General features: G+C 34.3%; 2 protein-coding genes across 2 annotated transcripts in view; both read right to left on the bottom strand.

Moving 5' to 3' along the window:
• arhgap22b (Rho GTPase activating protein 22b) overlaps window positions 1–1,963 on the bottom strand; it is a 27,180-nt gene extending 25,217 nt beyond the window's left edge. Inside the window, exon 1 of the mRNA XM_016493076.1 lies at window positions 1,849–1,963. Coding sequence (XP_016348562.1) covers window positions 1,849–1,891 — 43 coding nt within the window. The 5' untranslated portion in view covers window positions 1,892–1,963. The remainder of the gene's footprint in view (window positions 1–1,848) is intronic.
• Window positions 1,964–8,288: 6,325 nt separating this feature from the next.
• On the bottom strand, window positions 8,289–12,133 carry lrrc18b (leucine rich repeat containing 18b). Its single transcript, XM_016493075.1, has 2 exons — window positions 12,011–12,133; window positions 8,289–9,118 (listed from the first exon to the last, which is right to left on the bottom strand). Exon 2 carries the CDS (start codon window positions 9,111–9,113, stop codon window positions 8,346–8,348), a length of 768 nt encoding a protein of 255 aa, XP_016348561.1. The 5' UTR covers window positions 9,114–9,118; window positions 12,011–12,133; the 3' UTR covers window positions 8,289–8,345.
• Window positions 12,134–20,353: the final 8,220 nt, after the last annotated feature.

The following is a 20,353-nucleotide window of genomic DNA, read 5'->3' as shown; positions in this document are numbered from 1 at the left end:
AAATAAATATAATAAATATATAGTAGGGCTCTAGCAACATCAAGGTCCGATTGGGTTCAATTTCCAGGGAATAAAACAATTAAATATATATAAATAAATAAATATATAGTAGGGCTCTAGCAACATCAAGGTCCGATTGGGTTCAATTTCCAGGGAATGCATTAACTAAAACAATTAAACAACCTTCAATGCAAACTCAATGCAAATCGCTTTGGATAAAAGCATCTGCATAAATATAATGTTATAAGTTATAATACAGTCAGATGGTCGTTATCGCAAAACAAACCCTTTCAGGGTGATGCAAGACCCTGATGCAAAGCAGAGAGGTCTTGAATTGTTTTTTTTTTTGTGATAATGACCCATTGACTGTACATTATTCAGTATATTACATGGCTTTTACCAAATAAGTGAATAAATTACTTGAAATATTAATCTGAACATGAAAGTGGAAGAATAAATGAAAGTAGCGTATTTATGTTACCAGGGACAACGATCACAGCTTGATGCTCTTTATACTATACATTTGACTGCAGAATGCTGTGATTGACCAATGAGAATCAAGTATTCCAGAGAGCCGTGTAAATAAATTCATGGCTCGTGCTTTAACATCTTCTCCGAGCAGATGCCTTGATGTTCAGCAGGTAGCATTAGGCTGGTGGGGGGATGGGCAGGGAGCTATAGTAGGCTTGAGAGAACATAAAGGGCTAAATCACTCAGCCTTTTACTTGCATTGAGCTTTGCTTATTAACACAGTGTCATCCATCAAGTTGATGCATGATGAATGAAGCCTTGTGCTTCAGATCTTCCCCTGCCTGTGTTTCACATCTCACCCAAGCCTGTGCTATAGGCTGCTGATGAATGATGATCGGCGCTCTGTGGGCGTGTGTGTTGAAGCCTCAGCGTTCTGCAGATGATAGTGGAATGTGTGCGCTGATGTTCAGCTGTTGAGGTGTAACATGCATTGCTGGACGCTCATGGTTTATCGTACGGTCGGCCACAACACAATGAGAGCGAAGAGATAAGACTTACTGAGTGCATTTATATTTATATTAACTCATTTAGCAGACGCTTTTATCCTAATCTTGTTTTAACTCAGAATTCTGATGATGTAAATAGTTGAATTATCACAGCTGTTTTACATAGTCGTCGACCGATACGGGTATTTATTTCCAAATATGGACATCTATTATTGCAAATATAATGCTGATATGTAATATAAGGTGAATGCAACTTAATTACAACAACTGAGATGTAAATATATACGCTGAAACTAGAACATTTTTATAATCAATATTGGCTAATGGCAAAATATCAGTAAATATCGGAATATGGCAAAATATTGGCGGATTTATTAGCCTAGTCAAATGCAATATGTCACAAAAAGATATATCTGTTGTACTCAGTCACATTTTTATGGGACAAATTACTAAAATATTACTAAATTATGTATTTTGTAATTTGCAGCTTTCATAACAGTTACACCTGCTTCTCAATTTTAATGTAATATTTTTATTTTTTTATATATAAAATTGATACGATCATCAAAATATATTAAAAGCAATAATTTATATTGCGGAAGCTTCTGTCATGAAAACAAATTTCTCGTATGTGAAAACATACCTGGCAATAAAGCTCATTTTGATTCTGATTCTTCTATATATATATATATATATATATATATATCATTGATCAGTGGTATAATCGATAATCGCACAGTTCAAGTATCATGAGAGCTGATCCAGCCAATGTGCTGAGAGCAGCTGAAGCAGAGATGCTGTGAGATGAAAGCACGTACAGCGTGTGGCCCCTGAGAGCCGACAGATGAAATACAAATGCAGCGTACTGTACCTCTCCTGGTCTGTCTGATCTTTGGACTCAGCATGGCTGCCATCGATGGGCTGCGCTTCCTCTGCTCTGCATATTCCTCCTCCTCAGATCTTCTCTCGGCACATTCTCCCTCCTGCTCCTCTCCTCCTCGCTCTCTCCTCTCTTCCCTGCTAGCTCGCTGACCTCATGTTGCAGGCACCGGCTGGATGGGGGCTGGGGGAGGGATTCCTCACTCACACACACACACACTCACACGCGCACATGCTCGCTCTCCGCTTCTTACTCACCGACACACGCGTGCACACGCTGATCCACACCCACCAGGCGTTGCATTATTCATCATGTGCTCCTCTACATTGACCAGTCAGTGTGTATGATTACAGCAGGCTGCCCTGAAGAGCAAAGACGCCCGCCTCTTAATTGGTCTCAGGCATGTGTACTCGCGCTCCTCCATCTCTGGGGATTTCTCACACTGCCTGCATCTTTCACATGTGTACACATATCTCCATTAGAGATGTGCACTATTGGACCAGTCCAGTACTGAATCTGCAAGTAACTAGTCAGCTGGTAAAATAGGACTCAAGCTAGTCACGAAATGTGCCTGTGAGCACCAGTCAGAAGCAGTGTTATTTTAGTATCAATGAGATATTATTATAGTTTTTATTAATATTTTAACAAAAGTCTATTTTGAATAAATGTTGTTCTTTTAAATTGTTTATTCATCAAAGAATCCTGAAAACAGTATCACAGGTTCATAGAAATATTAAGCTGCACAACAGTTCCTGACATTGATTATAATATATATATATTAGAATGATTTCTGAAGGATCATGTGACACTGAAAACTGGAGCAATGGTGCTGAAAATTCAGCATTGCATCATAGAAATAAATTGTATTTTAAAGTTTATTAAAATAGGAAACAACAAAAGTCTATTTTGAATAAATGTTGTTCTTTTAAATTGTTTATTCATCAAAGAATCCTGAAAACAGTATCACAGGTTCATAGAAATATTAAGCTGCACAACAGTTCCTGACATTGATTATAATATATATATATTAGAATGATTTCTGAAGGATCACGTGACACTGAAAACTGGAGCAATGGTGCTGAAAATTCAGCATTGCATCATAGAAATACATTTTATTTTAAAGTTTATTAAAATAGGAAACCATTATTTTAAATTGTAATAATATTTCACAATATTATTTTTTTTTCTGTATTTTTGATCAAATAAATGCAGCCTTGATGAGCATAAGAGACTTCTTTAAAAGACATTAAAAATCTTACTGATCCCAAACTTTTTAATTGCTGTTTTAATCACACACACAGGTTTGTTTTTATGGTTTATGGGGACTCTCCATAGGCGTAATGGTTTTTATACTGTACAGACCGTATATTCTATTGCCCTACACCAACCCTACCCCTAAACCTACCCCTCACAGGAAACTTTCTGCATTTTTAGATTTTCAAAAAAACTAATTCTGAATTATTTATAAGCCTTTTGAATTACGAGGACACTGAAAATGTCCTCATAAATCACCTTCTCGTTGTAATACCTATGTCATACCCATGTTATTATACAAATTTGTGTCCTCATAAACCACATAAACATGCACACACACACACACAAAATAAATAAATAAGTGATGACCGAATTTTCATTTTTGGGTGAACTATCCCTTTAATGTATTTTATTTAATTATTTTAATTTTAATAAGAACAGATAAATCTTATGAAATTAACTTATTTTGAAATTCTCATATACAGTAGCATGTCATACTCATGTTTTTTTTTTTATTTAAATGATTTTCACGTAATCCATTACTGGTTTTTACTGGATTACTGGTGTTATTTTACTGGATACTGGAGTGCTCAACTGCAAAATTACACAAATTGCCCGTCTCAAATCTCCATTTAGCGTTCTCTCCACCCTTTTTTTTCCCTCCTGCCCTTGTCTTCCTTTTCTTCCCGTCTTTTTCCTAAGCCACCCCCAGTATGGCAGATAATAGCAGCATGAAATTAACTTATTTTGAAATTCTCATATACAGTAGCATGTCATACTCATGTTTTTTTTTTTATTTAAATGATTTTCACGTAATCCATTACTGGTTTTTACTGGATTACTGGTGTTATTTTACTGGATACTGGAGTGCTCAACTGCAAAATTACACAAATTGCCTGTCTCAAATCTCCATTTAGCGTTCTCTCCACCCTTTTTTTTTCCTCCTGCCCTTGTCTTCCTTTTCTTCCCGTCGTTTTCCTAAGCCACCCCCAGTATGGCAGATAATAGCAGCGGCTCCACCAGTGCGATTCAATACGCTCAGCCCTGTAGACCACAGCTGCTCCTCAGAAAGGATGGGTGGGGGCGGGAGGAGGCCTGCAGAGCCCTGATGGAGACCTAAATGAGACCGCAATAAAAACCTCATTCAACCCACCAGGGCCGAGAGCTGCTGCTTCAGGCCGAGGGTAACCAACACTGAGCTGCCAATTCCTAAATGTACTCTACCCTCTCAAATAAAGAGCTTTGTTCTCTCCCAGCTCGTGTTTATCGACTCGTGCCCTTTGAGGCTCCTTAATGACGTGTATGTTAAAGGTTAGATGGTGCGATGATTCAGTGTATTCGGAAAATCTTTCTGGAATTACAGTCTAGCTAATGTGAGGTCTGCCCGGAAAAATGCCCATCTACGTTTTCACAAAATGATTTATTTCCCATAAACATCCTATTCGGCAGATGCTTAGATGGGATGCACTTGACTGTCCAGTCATTTTATACCCACATGAGCTGTTTTGTTGATGATTTAGCTGTTTGTTCAAAATGCTTCTTTGTCCATTGCGAGCGGTCAGGATGTTTATTCTCTCAGTGATGTCGGATAATAAGAGCGTCATTGCTGGATTCTTTGATCTTGAGATGACTTTGAAAATATAGTTTTTTTCATTAAAGATCCTATTCTGCTCAGGCTTAAGATACATTACCTTGAAGCTATACTGAAAAGATTGGCTGACGTCTGTCCTCGGCTGTAGCTTTCACATGACTCAAAAGAAGAAAAAAATCACTGATTTTTTATTCAAAATGACAGATGTCATTCATATTTGAGAATCACATTAATACTGCCGTGTCAAACCCTCAGTCAGTCTATTATGACATTTGGGAGCAAGTGTTCAATAGACCTTCGATCGTTCAGATGAATTCTGATTAGTGCTGTTGTTGCTCTGTTGACTGAGATGCAATTTCACATGACTTATTGATTTTATGAAGTATTAATAATTCAGGAGGGCACCTCCAGAGACATCACATACAGTGATGGAGCAACAGGAGAAGATTTTTAAAATGATAATGCAGACCTCATATTTGTGCCACCGGAGTCAGAAACTAGTTATTTATTTATTTTATTTATTTATTTAAATGGTTAAATCTCTTGAAATAAACTTATTTTGAAATTGCTATAAGGTTGAAGTCTTATGTTTGTGAATAAAACACAATATAATTTCTCCTGTAGTATGCATTATACTTATATTTTTAACATTTTAATTTGAATTGTTTTTAAGTAATCTCATTACTGGTGTTATTTTACAGACCTCGTACTCACAACATACAGAGTTTATTTTTCTTTCTATGTATTTATTTATTTATGAAATTAACTTATTTTGAAACTCTTATAAGGGTGATGTTTATTTTTCTTTCTATGTATGTATTTATTTATGAAATTGACTTATTTTGAAACTCTTATAAGGCTGATGTAGTAGGGTTATATTTGTGAATAAAACACAATATAATTTCTCATGTAGAATGCGTCATTCTCATATTTTTTGTGATTTTCAAGCAATACATTACTGTTTTTTGCTGGATTACTAGTGTTATTTTACAGATCTTGTACTCAGACCACCAGAGTGGTCTATTAATTATATTATTTATTTATTTATTATACGGAAAGAGATGAATCTCCTGAAATTAACATTTTGAAACAGTTATAAAGGTGATGTAGTCTAATGTTTGTGAAAAAAACACAATATAATTACTCATGTAGAGTTCATCAATCAGATTGTTCTTTTTTTATTTATTTTTTTACATTTTAAGTGATTTTCAAGTAATCCATTGCTGGTTTTTACTGGATTACTGGTATTATTTTACAGCTCTTACTTGGACCACCAGAGTCAGGGCCTATTTTCTGTGGAAAATGTTTGTTCCTCCATACTATTTTAGCTTCACGTTGATCCACTTTAGCCTAATAGCAGTGCTGAGTTTAGTTTACTTTGACTTCTGGTGGGAGTAATCAGATTACAGACCTCATTCAAATTATTTATTTCAAGAATCCTCTGTATTTATGTTCACTGAATACACAGAGAGAAATCTTTTCAGACATTTAAAATCACTTGTCATGTCACGAGCAGATCCTCAAAACAGTGCCAGTGTGGGAGAATCAATAGAATTGAGCCGAGCGTTAATTAGGAAACTGTTCCTCAAGAGAAATTAGGAAAAAAAATCAATATGGACATAATAACATTCACCAGTTCTTCTTCACAACAAAAGTAGATGATTGTGAAAGTCATTCATCTATTTGGTAAAGCACTGTCATATGTATTTGGAAGGTATTGCTGACCTTATAAGTTTCATTCTGCCCAGATCTCACTTTATTTATAGTTATGAAGCTCATATTGCCATGTCCCTGGGAAGTGACTAAATTGTGATTTAAGTAGTTAATTATCATTGGTATTTCCTGAATACATATCAGATTTTAGCTTCAAATATTTTACATTTATATTTATTCATGTAGCCTAAAACTTTATTAAATACATAGCAACATCATGACCCCTTAAAATTACAGGTTTAATGCTCACACGTTCCAGATGTGATTGTAATGTCACTGTAGCTCCTTTAGGGGGCAGCAGTGAGAACTGAGGCTGTTTAGTTCTTTGCTGCTCCCTAGAGTTGCATAGAAGCTATTGCATGATAAACCTGAACACAAATGCTTTTTGTCTGATTGATAGTTTATACTTTTTTTTTTAGCAAGTAAAATGTCTTTTAGTATAATTGTAAAAACGTCCACCTTCAGGTTGTGGTACACTGCTGTGAAATCTTTAATGATTTTCATGAAGTAACCAAAGTTATACATAGATAACATCTGCACCAAATTGCATATTTTTGCTAGTTTGGGCCTCTGAATGAAGCTGAGGTCTATGAGGAGTATGAGCTCCACTAGTTCTCACTACATCATACTGCACCAGCCATAAAAGCCTGATGTATCAAATATGATACAAAACAAACTGAAACAATACTAGTGGACTATTGCACAAGGCATTGATATTGTGTTTTATAAAAGCCAGTGAGATGTAAGGAATTGGACTCAGACCCAACAACCTGTCTACCTTCTGTCATTTATCTTACATTTCACATCAGTTATCTGAGTCTTCACAGAATCAATGTTCTTAATTTGTGATGTGAAAGTCAATGATACACCAAAAAAAAAAAAAAAAAAAGACCGATACCGGCTCTCTCTTTTTCTTCCTTTTTTTCCATGTCTCATAGAGATACATTGGGGATCCTATTATGAACATGCAACAATTGTTTTCAAATGAAAGAAAGTTTATTGTGATTTTATGAAACGAAACGGTAATGCAGTGTTTAATGCAAATTTATATGCACATTTAGACAGGATTAGGATCTAAATGACAAAATGTATTCAACAGTGCTCAACACATTCAATGCGAACCGGAGTAAAATCAATAATGAATGTTCCATTAAAGTGTTATGAATTAGATCCCCTCTTTACCTATACACTCTTAAAAATTAAGGCTCCCAAAAGGGGTTTTCGAAATGATTCCTTAGAAGAACCATTTTTGGTTCCCAAAGAACCTTTCAGTGATCAGTTCTTAAAGGGATAGTTCACCCCAAAAATGAAAATTCTGTCATTAATTACTCACACTCATGTCGTTCCAAACCAGTAAGACCTTCGTTCATCTTCGGAACACAAATTAAGATATTTTTGATGAAATCCGAGAGCTTTCTGACCCTCCATAGACTACCACGTTCAAGGCCCAGAAAGGTTGTAAGGACATCGTTAAAATAGTCCATGTGACATAAGTGGTTCAACCGTAATGTTACGAAGCTATGAGAATACGACTTCAAAAATAACGACTTATTTGACGAGTTGTTGTTTTTGCTTTCTTTGTGCACAACAAGTAATCTCATAGCTTCATAAAATGAAGGTTGAACCACTGATATCTTAATTTGTGTTCCGAAGATGAACGAAGGTCTTACGAGTTTGGAATGACATGAGGGTGAGTAATTAATGACAGAATTTTCATTTTTGGGTGAACTATCCCTTTAAAAGAAAATTTTTCTACTATAAAGAACCTTTTGTGGAACAGACATTTATCATGGATGCTAACGGTTCTTCATGGAAACACAGATGCCAATAAAGAACCTTTATTTATAAAAGTGTACATGCCGACAAGGTGGATTTGGAATATTTTTGGGATTGACGGGATTTATTCGGCACTTTAGACTAGTCTACACGTTCACCTCCATACAGCCTGGTTCTCCTGAGCTACAGAGTTTGGCGTTATGAGCCCAGCAAAGATGGATTTCTTGAGTGTAGAAGCAGCACTCATTCGACTGTCTAGCTTCTCTCTTTCCTCCTTACACCTCTTGAGGCAGTCGGTACACAAGCAGTCTTCCCGAACTAGATACAGACACTCCACTCTCTGGATGCAGTCCACCTCTGGAGACTCGTCCGGAGGGATGGGGTTGGCTTTGAAGTTCAGCCTTTGCAGCTTTGGGAGGTTTTGGATGCACTTGGGCAAATGTGTCAGGAGGTTGTTGAAGAGCCCCAGCTCCTGAAGCTCTTTGAGAGCAGCCACAGGTGGAGGTAGAGTCTCGATGCGGTTCATTCCCAGGTTGAGGATCCGTAGGTTCCTCAGGAGCCCTAGCTCATGCGGCAGGCCAGAGGTAGTCAGATGGTTGTTGCACAGGTTGAGGCTGTAGAGGTTATGCAGATGGCCGATTGCCGCAGGAACCTGCTCCAGATGGTTGCTGTGCAGGTCGAGCGAGCGGAGGTTCACAAACTTGTTGATGGTGTCTGGGATCTTCTTGAGAAGGTTGCGGCTGAGGTCCAGCTCCTCTACGTCGCAGAGCTTCAGGATGCACTTTGGAAATGTGGCGATCGCCATGTTACTGAGGTCGAGGCGACGCTTACCATCTACGGTCACCTTCAGAGCGTTCTTGGCCATCTTGAGTGTGATTTTTCTACCGGATGGTTCATTTGATTTCTTCTTCCCCTTCACCATTGTGTCTATAAACAAAGCAACATTGTTTATGTTTTTTACCCTATTTATGAACAATACAATGCACCTTGTTTTGGTCAAATTCTAAGGCAACAATGCATCTATCATTAGTGAAGAAATCAATCCCATAATGCACTGACAAAGTCCACCTAAAATGGTGGATGAGGTGAGCGAAATGAATGATTTCATATACTGAAATCAATAAATGGATCAGTAAAAATATTCAAATTAAAATGTACTATGTGACCCCAATACTGTGTGTTTACTAGTGTACTGGGGTAGGGTTAAAGGCACACCTGAAGGAAAATCTGAAGAGTTAATTTGAAAAAACAGATAAATGCCACTTTAAAAAAAAAAAGAGCTGATTGCCGTGCATTATTCTCCACATATAGCACGATCTGAACCCTAAACACGTTTTGTCAAAAAAGCCGGTTTTGTTCACTTTCAAGGCATCGCGAGTTCTCGTTTTACTGCAGAAGCCGAGAAGCACCCTTGTTGTTTTTGAACAGAAGCCGATAAGTCCATTTTAGCGAATCAGCGCGCTGTATTCAGCTCAGGTGACAAGGCTACTTTCACTTTGAAAAGACGTGCAAGCTGAGAGGAGTTTTGTCAAAGCTGACAAAGGGATCGAGGATGGATAATTTTGACGAACTTGATGAACCTGTGATATCTTCTTCAGGCGAAAAAGGAAAATAAAAGCTGAAACGTTTTCACGGAAGCTTACAAAAGCAGCGCGTTACACTGGTGAAGGAAAAGCTCTGTGTATTGCGTGTAATCACATCCATACAGTTTATGATCACAACATCGTTTGTCAGGCGTCTACATTCTCATCTGAGGAGATTACAAAGATTAAACAAGTGTTTTAAACTCTAAAACATGAAATGTGGAGTTATCTGCTTTTGCCAACAAAAAAACCCGACTGTTGGAGTTATCTGCTTTTGCTATAAAACAAACTTTTAATATGTAAAAAAAAAACATACTTTCAATGAACTTTGATTTTGTAAATTACCTGTATTTGTTTAAGTTATTATTACTTAATCAAAACAACCCAACTGCAGTTTGATTGATATTACTTGGAATGCGCAATAAAAAAAACGTGATTTCTGAAAAGTTATCGGTTTTTGCAAATGAACTCTGTTTTTCACTACTACCATGTATGATTGAAATATATTTATTTTTACTGAACATTGATAAAGCAACATATTTTGTGTGAAAAGTAATCATAAAATCAGTTTGTTTTCTATATAAAAAATAAATATATAATGTAAAAAGCTCACAGCATGGGGCAACATTCCTCCAGTATTGGTACAAATACTAAATAGCAATATATATATATATATTTGTATATGTTCATTAAAAATAAAAAATAAAAAAATACAGGAACATTTACACTGCTTGAAAGAGACACCATAATTATTTAATATGGCTTGGTTTAATAAAATGGTTTAATAAACAACGTCATATTTTATTATGACCGTTCCCTTATATGTTTATAATAATATAAATATAGTGATTATCTCTAAAGTAGACAACCAACTTTTAATAAATTATATTGACCATTTGAATCTAGCCATGCCAGCAAATGGAAAAGTCAGTCAAATTTTTGTTTTTAACGTCAATTATTGTGCCTTTACCTAAATACCATACTTTTACATATTCTTCGGTTATTGAAAAACTATTGATTTAATTACCTTGAACGAAGCTGAAAATCTTTAACAAGACATTCGTCTAAAATATATTTTGTAATTTAAATGATTCTCATTTACTACATCAATCTATAACAGTTTAAAAAACGCAAAATATTAAATCAGCTTAGTGCAGAATCTGCTTTGCGTTGCTGCCCACAATCGCACGATCAATCAGCCAAATTTCCATATGCAAAGCAAAAGGTTGTTTATTAAAGTGCTGCAGTGAGTTATTGTGCAGTCTAGTGGTTTAACAAAAAATAAATTCAAATGTGTGTTTTACATATATTGTATATATATTGCTAATGTCAAACTCGATTGAAATAGATTGTGAATCAAGTCTCCCATGCACTTCACATGAGAGAGATGTTTGTGATTTATCTTTTAGAATTTATATATTTCATATATATGTTTAAGCGTATTCTTGTTGCCTTAGCAAAGTTTCTTGTTTGTTGCATGGAGTTGCTTCCTATGAAGAGTCTTTCAGTTAAGACGCCTTAGAAGGCAGCAATGCAACATACTAAGTTTTGGAACAAAGCTGTTAAATGTTCATTTTTATTAATTAATATTTTTTATTTAAACAATTTGAAATGTTACAAATGTGTCAGTAGAAGTTGTCATTAATTAACATTAATAAATTAGGCAAACGTATTGTTCATTGCTGTTTTACAGAACAAGCTATTTGTTATTTGAACCCAAATACAGGCAATACTGGTAACACTTTACAGCAAGTTCCCATTAGTCAAGGTTAGTTAATGCGTTAACTAACAATGAGCAATACATTTGTTGCACTATTTATTTATTATATCTTTGCTAACTTTAGTTAATAAAAAATACAACTGTTCATTGTTAGTTCATATTAGCAATAAATAACATTAACAGATACAACTTTGATTTTAATACTGTATTAGTAAATGTTGAAATTGAGATTAAGAAACATTTTGCATTGTTAGATCATGCTATCTATTATCTATTGTAGTTAACTAATGGAAGCTTTGTGCATCCTAGCAATGAAAAACAAAACAAACACATTAAATACAAAACATGCTGCAGACTTGAAGCTTTTATAATCAGCAGCTTACCGTTTAAAATGAAGAGTGCGATAATAGTTTCTTAACTAGTAGGTGCCTAAAGCAGATATATGTGAAAATGGCAAGCATAAAGCAACGTCACTACAGAAATGCTTTATTTAGTGAAGAAACGATGCTTTCTTACCTGCTGTGATTAGATCTGTATCTTTCAGAGCAGTTTAGAGTTGAAGACAGTCCCGTCTGTACGTTTCCGAGATCTGGTACTCTGTTCATATCATCCCGGGCCGTCTTTGTTAAAGATCCGTCGGTGTGAATAATGTAGAAGCTTCTCTCGGAAACCCTGTAAGTAAAAACCAGCGGGGTAAACTCGCCTCACTTCATTTCCTCTGAGTAGAGAGCACTGCTTGTTGCTTGGCTTTCTGGGTTGAGTGTGAAAGCGTGGCCTCCATGAGGACGGGTCTGTTTGGCTGTATCTCCAGGCAACTGTTCTGCCTGCTAGTTTTATTGCTTTGTTGTTGGCTTTCTGAGTGAGCAGCACAATTTACAGTGACATGTTTTTTAATAGATGAAACATGTGTTATATTTATGCACAAATGTTAGTATGCATGTCACTGCAACAATATTTTGCAGCATTAATGTGGTTCGTTTTTGTGGTTAACCTTTATCTTTTGAGATCAGCACCTGGCAGAGAGCTAGTTAGAAATGGATATAGTTTGGCTGAATGTAAACTATTCCTGAAAGCAAGTTGGACTCAACTTCTTACTGTATATGTGATTTAAATTACTCCACACTTTTATAATTAAAGTGAATAAAGTAAATAAAAATTATTTTATTTTATTTTTGTATTTATATATTTAATAATTTTGTTTTACTTTATCTTGTTTTTGTTTTACCTTATTTTATTTGTATTTCATTTCATTGTATTGGAATTTTGTTTTACTTTATTTTGTTTTTGTTTTACCTTATTTTATTTTTATTTCATTTTATTTTGTATATAACTTATATAACTTTTTTATTTTAGCTTTATTCTATTTTACTTTTTTATTTATTCTATTCTATTGTTTTGTTTGTTTTGTTTTAGCTTTACTTTATTTTACATTTTGTTTTTGTTTTACTTTTTATTTTACTTCATTTTTTACTTTATTTTATTCTGTTGTTTTAATTTTTGTTTTATTTTACTTTTATTTTTTACTTAATTTGTTTTTGTTTTACTTTTTATTTTATATTACTTAGTTTTTTAATTTTATTTAATTTTCATTAATTTTATTTTTGTATTTATATATTTTAGAAGTTTGTTTTACTTTATTTTGTTTTTGTTTCATTTTATTTTGTTATATATATATATAACTTTTTTATTTTAGCTTTATTCTATTTTACTTTTTTATTTATTCTATTCTATTGTTTTGCTTTGTTTTAGCTTTATTTTACATTTTGTTTTTGTTTTACTTTTTATTTTACTTTATTTTTTTTAACTTTTTTATTTGATTTTGTTTTTGTTGTTTTATTTTACTTTTCTTTTTATTTTTTACTTAATTTGATTTTGTTTTTAGTTTTTGATTTTATTTTATTTTTGTTAATTTGAAAGTTTAACCCTTTACATACTGATAATTGATGGCCTGTTCATTTTACGCAGCATGACCTAGATCTTACAGTAGGTGGAGAAAATAGTTTTTCTGTTAGATAAGTAGCAGGTATGCCATGGTATCGGCATACAAGGAATACGATATATCTCACAGTAGTGAATCCCAACTAGATTTATTTTTGACCTGTTAAGTATAACATTTCACTTACAGTCACGCAAATTATCACTACATTTGCCATTGCATTTTAAGACCGATAGAGGGCAGTAAACTGCTTTGATGTTTAGTTACCTGATACATGATGCAAAAGTATTTTGAAAGTATGCAGCAGAGACCATGCAACATGCATGTCACTACTGAAAAAATAAATGCGTTTTCTTGTAGATCAAGAAATAAATGTAATGTGAACAACCAGGGACATGCTTTATCTTTTAAAGTCTTGTTTTGAACGGCAACTTTGCTTTTGTTTTTCTTCAGCTCAATCTCAGACGAGTCATGAGTAAAGTTGGGGGGAGTTATGTTTGAACCAGACAAAACACATGCAGGCGACTTGAGGTGAAGTGCCATTCAGTCACACTGAATGTATTTTGATCAGTACATGGGTTGTTATCTAGGTCATTTGGGTAAGGTGACAGCCGGTCTGGATCATTATATATATCCCCTCATTTTGCTAAGCAGGACGTGTGTCATTCTGCTGAGTAGGATGTTCTTCCGGATCTACATCCTTGTTAGGAATTAGAATAATGGCTATGTTTGTTTGATGGAGATGTTGCTCCAAGAACAACAAAAAATGATGATCCAGCAACACATAATACTTGGCAAATACATCGTCACCCACCCAAACTGCTGTCATTATCTAATAGATGGTCTTTTTGCCAGGGAAAGTGCTTTGTTTAGTAATATTTACAGATTTTAAGAGTGTTGTATGAGGACTGTTTTTGAAACCTTTTGGTGCTTCACTGTATTTGTTTTAAAAGACCTTAAAATATCTTTTTGCACACTATAACATCACTAGTTTTTTTTCTCATTATTGCAGTGTTTTATTTTTTTAATTAAATAATTTTGATTTGTTGCAGTGAACATCCAATAAACATTGAATGAAAAAATAGAAAAGTACACTGAAAAAAAAAAAAAAAAAATATATTTCAATAACTTGGATTTGTGTTAAATTGTGCATTGTATTTACTGTTAAAAAAGATAAACATTCAATTAAAAAGTGAAAAGTACACTGAAAATAAATTACTTTGAAACAATATTCACTTGGATAAAATAAAGATTCAATTAAAAAAAACAAGAGAAATGCACATAAAATAATTGTTTTTTTAAATTATTATTTTCATTATATTTACTGTTAAAATAATCCACTCAGAAATTTCTAGTAATTTTCACAAATTATGTTAGTTGGTGTTATTTAACTATATTTGTTTTAAACTACCACTATAGCATCTTTTTTGGTGCTCTGTGTTTTTTTCAGATGCTTTAGTGCATCTGTGACTAAATTAAACATTAATATCCTCGCCAAATGCCCATCAGCAAATTGCTTGTGTGGAAAGGTGATCTAAGGGCTGCTTGGATGTTTCAGAGTTTCCTCACACACGGCTGCTTCACACGCACGGATCTGCTTTCTGCTTCTGAGAAGCCAAACAGCCTCTTGTTTTCTCCTCCTCATTCTGTTACATGCCCAGTTAGAGCCGCTCGGATGCTCAGAGTAGGGCTGCCACTAACAACTATTTTTATTTCGATTAATCTATCGACTAATTTGGAGATTAATCGATTAATCTAAACGATTAATTTCCCACAAAAAAAATCGAAAATTTTACTGCCACTAACAACTATTTTTATTTCGATTAATCTATCGACTAATTTTGAGATTAATCGATTAATCTAAACGATTAATTTCCCACAAAAAAAAATCGAAAATTTTACTTAAGAATATTTTATTAAACTATATATCATTAAACCAAATGAAATCCAAAAGTAAAAAAGTAACGTGCAAGAAGCAAGTGTCCATCTCATCGTCCAAATCACTGAAATCAAAGTTCAGTAGTATAGTGTAAGAATGACAACATATCCACGTGTTCTAATCTACTACTAATAAAATTATAATCAAAAAACACTTTTTAAAGGAATATTTACCAGAAATATTATTTACCAGAATTTATTTAGGAGAAAAATGTGAATGTGCAGTATTTCTGAAAAAAAAACAAAAAACGTTTTTTTTATTTTTATTTTAAATAAAATCAATTAATTGGAGATGCTTTTGATTATTACAATTTAATGGAACCATTAAAATGGAATCCAGAAAATAATGGAAAACAGAATTTGGTAAAGATAAAACTGTAAAACTCAATTACAAAGTGCCCTATAGTTATAATATTTTTTTTTGTGGTAATAAAAATAGATGTAAGTGAACAGTAGCCTTTACAATTACTTAAAATACATATATAATAGCAATGACGCAATAATAATTAGTTCAAATAAAGTATCAAAATCAAGAAATGATATGGTTTTATTGAACAAAATTGTTAAAATACATAATGTATTATAAACTATAGAGCTAATGTACATTACGCATTACAACAAAGGCCTGCAGAGGGCGCCAACGGCCTGATGATTATTTTTACACATTACTGTGCGATCTAATCCTTGTTTAATATTGACCAAGCACCATTTCATTCAAATGTCCACTTAATCTTTCATATTTGGCCATTTCTTTAGGACAGAAATGCTATAGCCACTGTAATTAAAAGAATATGTTGGACATCAAAACGTGTAAACTCAGAGTGAGGGTTTGAAACCGCGATGTATTCTCCTGAGTTTGCGTAGATTTATAAATGATTTACCTTACAAATCTGATGAAATGGCGCATGTTGCGTTCCCAGATGAACGTTATAATAAACCCAAACTCACAACAACATGCAGAGATGAGTTTGAGACGCTTCACACATGTAAATGATAACAGTTCCTGCGGAACTACTGTGAACGGAGCCGCTGTGTGACGCATGTACTTAACCTACACGCATGTAAATAATTAAAGCGCATATGCTACTGTATTAGAACTGCATCACATATAATTATTTAATTAAATCATAGCGTTTGTGAATTCACAATTTTGCTTAATTATGATTTTTAAATGGGTTTAATATATCATGCAGCCTTGGAAAACAGACTAATAATGTGTTTTATACATTCTCGTCTGTGAAATGTGCCACTTCCGGTATTTTGCCGGTTAGTCGACGCGAGCAAAATGAAGTCGAGGATTTTTAAAGATCGAATAGTTGAATAAAATCGACGAATCGCGACAGCCCTAGCTCAGAGCGATGATGGGACACGGCAGATTTGTGATGACTGGGAATTGAAGCTCGCTGGCAACAGTTGATGAAGAGAAAGAAAAGAGAAACTTGAGTTTCATGTTGGTACTTGCCAGGGAGTTGTTATGTCTTTGCAAAATTCGCTGAAATATTTTCATTCACCAGAAAAAGGTCAGATATTTTAAAAAAGTAAAGCTCCACGATGACATCAGTCTGCCCTAAATGCACGAGTAGTATTGGTAAACAGAGTCATATGCCAAATTTACTGTGAAAAACTCATGAACATTCAATTTAAAAAACAAAAAGAAAAGTAAAAGCCCACGTCTGCTCAAAAAGTTCCATATAACAAAGGGAAACAAATACTTGGGGTTAGAGCAGTGGTCACCAACCTTTTTAAGCCCAAGATCCCTGACCTCGGCTTTTATGAAAGACAAGTTCTGCCTATTGAAGAATTGCTGGAATAAATCAGCCTAGACTGTGCTTCCAATTTAAGGCCTTTTATGTAGTATTTTAATTAGTGATGCACCAATGGTGAATTTTGTTTATTTATTTATTTATTATTACGATTCCATTTTTTTCCCCCTCCACAAGCAAACTGGCTGATTTCGATATACTGGTTGCCGATTTTTAATTACTTTTTTTGTTTATTTGCTTTATAACAAGCAAACTGGCCTTAAATGAAAATATCTGTAGCCATTTAAAATTCGAGGCAACCACTGCATTTTAGTCACTTGTTAGAGTTTTGTTCAAAATATGAACTATATTAATATAAATATTTAATAATTTGCTTTAGTGATTCTTGGCAGTTTGACATTTTTCCAGGTATTTCCCATAAATACTGCTAGAGTAGGCAGTAGATAAGTTTCCTATTCTTAATAATAATAATAATAATAATAAAAACATAATTATTATTATTGTTGCTGTTTAAAAAATGTATGCATTTTTTTTATCTACTTTTTCAAATTGACCTCATCTTTACTACACCTTTTGTTTTTTGTGTGTATGTATTTTAATGATTGGTTTAGATTTTGGTTGAATGTAGTCATTTACAAAACTTTCAATATTTAAAGCAATATAAATGTATTATTATTATTGTTGCTGTAAACATTTTATACACATTTTTGTAAAACATAAAATAAAATAAAACAAATAAATAAAAATACAGTGCACTATTACAATATTAAAACACTAGAGGAAGAGAGACATATTTATGTATTTTAATGATTTGTTTTGGAGAGCATCTGCAGTTGTTTGGAGAGACTGTGTTGAACACATCCTGAGCACATGCTATTAGTGCATCTGTCTGTGTTATTGTATTACTGAGATCTTCATGTCCACCATGTGCTGCTGTAGTGTCACTTACAGGATTATCCTCACCTCATATAATAACACACTTCATAACTGATGTGACTTCAGGTTTTATGAATTCTTCATTCCCCTTGCTAGTAAACAGCTTGTAGATCTCAGTTGGAACGGATTAAACTCTCTCTTGTATTATTATCCAGTAAGCTTTCCAAATGGCAAGTATGAAGGTGTGTTACTCTAAGCTCTGAGATGTTCTCTGGAAAACTGGCAAATGGAAGTTTGTTTGAATCAAGGATGTGGTTTCTGCTCAGTTTTTTGTTTTTAGGACATGTGCAGAGCTCAGCTGACCTACTTCATAAACGTTTACCTGGAAGACGTTCAAAGAATCTTGTCTTTTATGAGCTAGTTTAAACCGTGTCTACTTGTAGTCTAATGTTTCACTGGCTTTCTCCTCAGGTTTATTTTAGGTTTATTTAGGGCATGTTAAAGCAACACAAGCTATGTTTTCTTTCCTCCTTTGGTGAAATATTTAAGGTGACTCATGACCGTTACAGATTTCAACAAACTCTTGTAGTGTTGGGTGTAAATCAGCAGTTCTGCTGTTCAAACACAGTTTTGACTAAGTTTTTTTTCTCAGGTGTGTTAAAGGGATAGTTCACCCTCTGTAAAACACTAAAGATTTTTTACCTGAAACCATGGTCCTTGAAAAATTAAAATGCAAGCAGCTACCATCAATTTGAGAGTCAATAAAAGCATATCAGGCATGACAAAATTAATACCCGTGGCTCCTGACGATATATTGAGGTCTTGTGAAGTGAAACGATCAGTCTGTGCAAGAAACTGAACATTATTTACAACATTATTACATGTAATCCAGAGCCTCAGGAAAATGGGCAAGTCCGATTCTTTTCCGTGAACTGGTTCGTTCGGACACTTCACGTTTCAATAAACTGGTTCAAATAACTGATTCACCAGTTCGTTTACATAATGATGTAACATATGCAATTATATCATTAAAGCACCCAATAATAATGATGTCAAATGTACGGTTTACGCATGTTCATCAGCAGCTCTTCGGTCTTTGGTCCGAGTCGAACTGTTTCCTCAGATCAGTAACTGTTGGAGGAACTGGAGCGCTAAATGATTCATTCATCATAGAATCAGATACCCCGCTAATTTGGCTAATTTCCAGTCGGAGTGACTGTCAGGTGTCTGAAAGTGAGTTTTGATTGAGTAACTTATAGACCTGTGCTGCTCGAGCTGCAAACTGTTTCAGACGCTTCAGTCCGATTTGGTTCACTAGTTCACTAAAAAGAATCGGTTCAAATGAATGATTCGTTTGTAAACTGGACATCACTCCGGACCGTTTGCCTGGGGATGAGGCTCTGGATTACAGGTAATAATGTTGCAAATAATGTTCAATTTCTCACACAGACTGATTGTTTAGCTTCATAACACCTCAATATATCCACAGGTATGATTTTTTTGTTGTCTGATATGCTTTTTTTTGACTCAAAGCGCCGGTTTCCATTGGCTTACACTTTATGAATGGTTTCAGCTAAGAATCCACTTCTACTGTTCTACTGAAGAAAAAAGTCACATCTTGGATGGCCTGACGCACAGTAAATTAACAGCACATTTTAATTTTCGGGTGATAGTTACATTAAGGGAACATTAAGAGATAAATGTGACAGAATGAAATACCATGACTTGAAAAATGTACTACTGTATTAATATGAAAGGACTGCAGATAGGTATTTCTCCACCTTGCTTTCATTTCCGATCAGCATCGACCTCAGAACAAGACCTCGCATTTAAACACAAACACATGTGAAACTTTGCGAACCCTCACAGAAAATGAACATGATTCTTTTTTAGAGTCAGAATTAGGACATTACAGATGACGTACAGTACATAGTAAAAGCAGTCAGGTTCAAAATGTAAATCAAAATGTTTAATTTAGAGTACAATTATGAAACAGAAGAGAAAAACAGTATATTTTTGGCATATGTTGAGCAGAGAGTCTCTGTAGGTCGTTCACAGATGGTTCTTGTTAGTGGTGAAGGCAGTGGGCTCTCAGGACCCTTTACATTTCACAGTTAAATAGCTTTCTTACACATAGAAAGTCTGTGATAGTGTCAAAAACCCTTTAAGTGAGAGATTGTATCTTATTTATTCCTAAGAGGCAGACAGACACTGAAAGGTCAGATCAGTGGTGCCTGTATGTCTGTTCCAGATATGGATACGCCCTAATATTTCATTAGCTTTCCATTATTAAATCCAAAAGGTTCTTCCATTAAAAGAAGTCATAAAAAAAAGAAAAGAAAAACA

The sequence above is a fragment of the Sinocyclocheilus anshuiensis genome, unplaced genomic scaffold (assembly GCF_001515605.1).
Source record: "Sinocyclocheilus anshuiensis isolate Anshui unplaced genomic scaffold, SAMN03320099.WGS_v1.1 scaffold546, whole genome shotgun sequence".
NCBI classification, from domain to species: domain Eukaryota; kingdom Metazoa; phylum Chordata; class Actinopteri; order Cypriniformes; family Cyprinidae; genus Sinocyclocheilus; species Sinocyclocheilus anshuiensis.
Note: the sequence above shows the minus strand (reverse complement) of the source record. Positions and strands in the feature narration are given on the sequence as shown.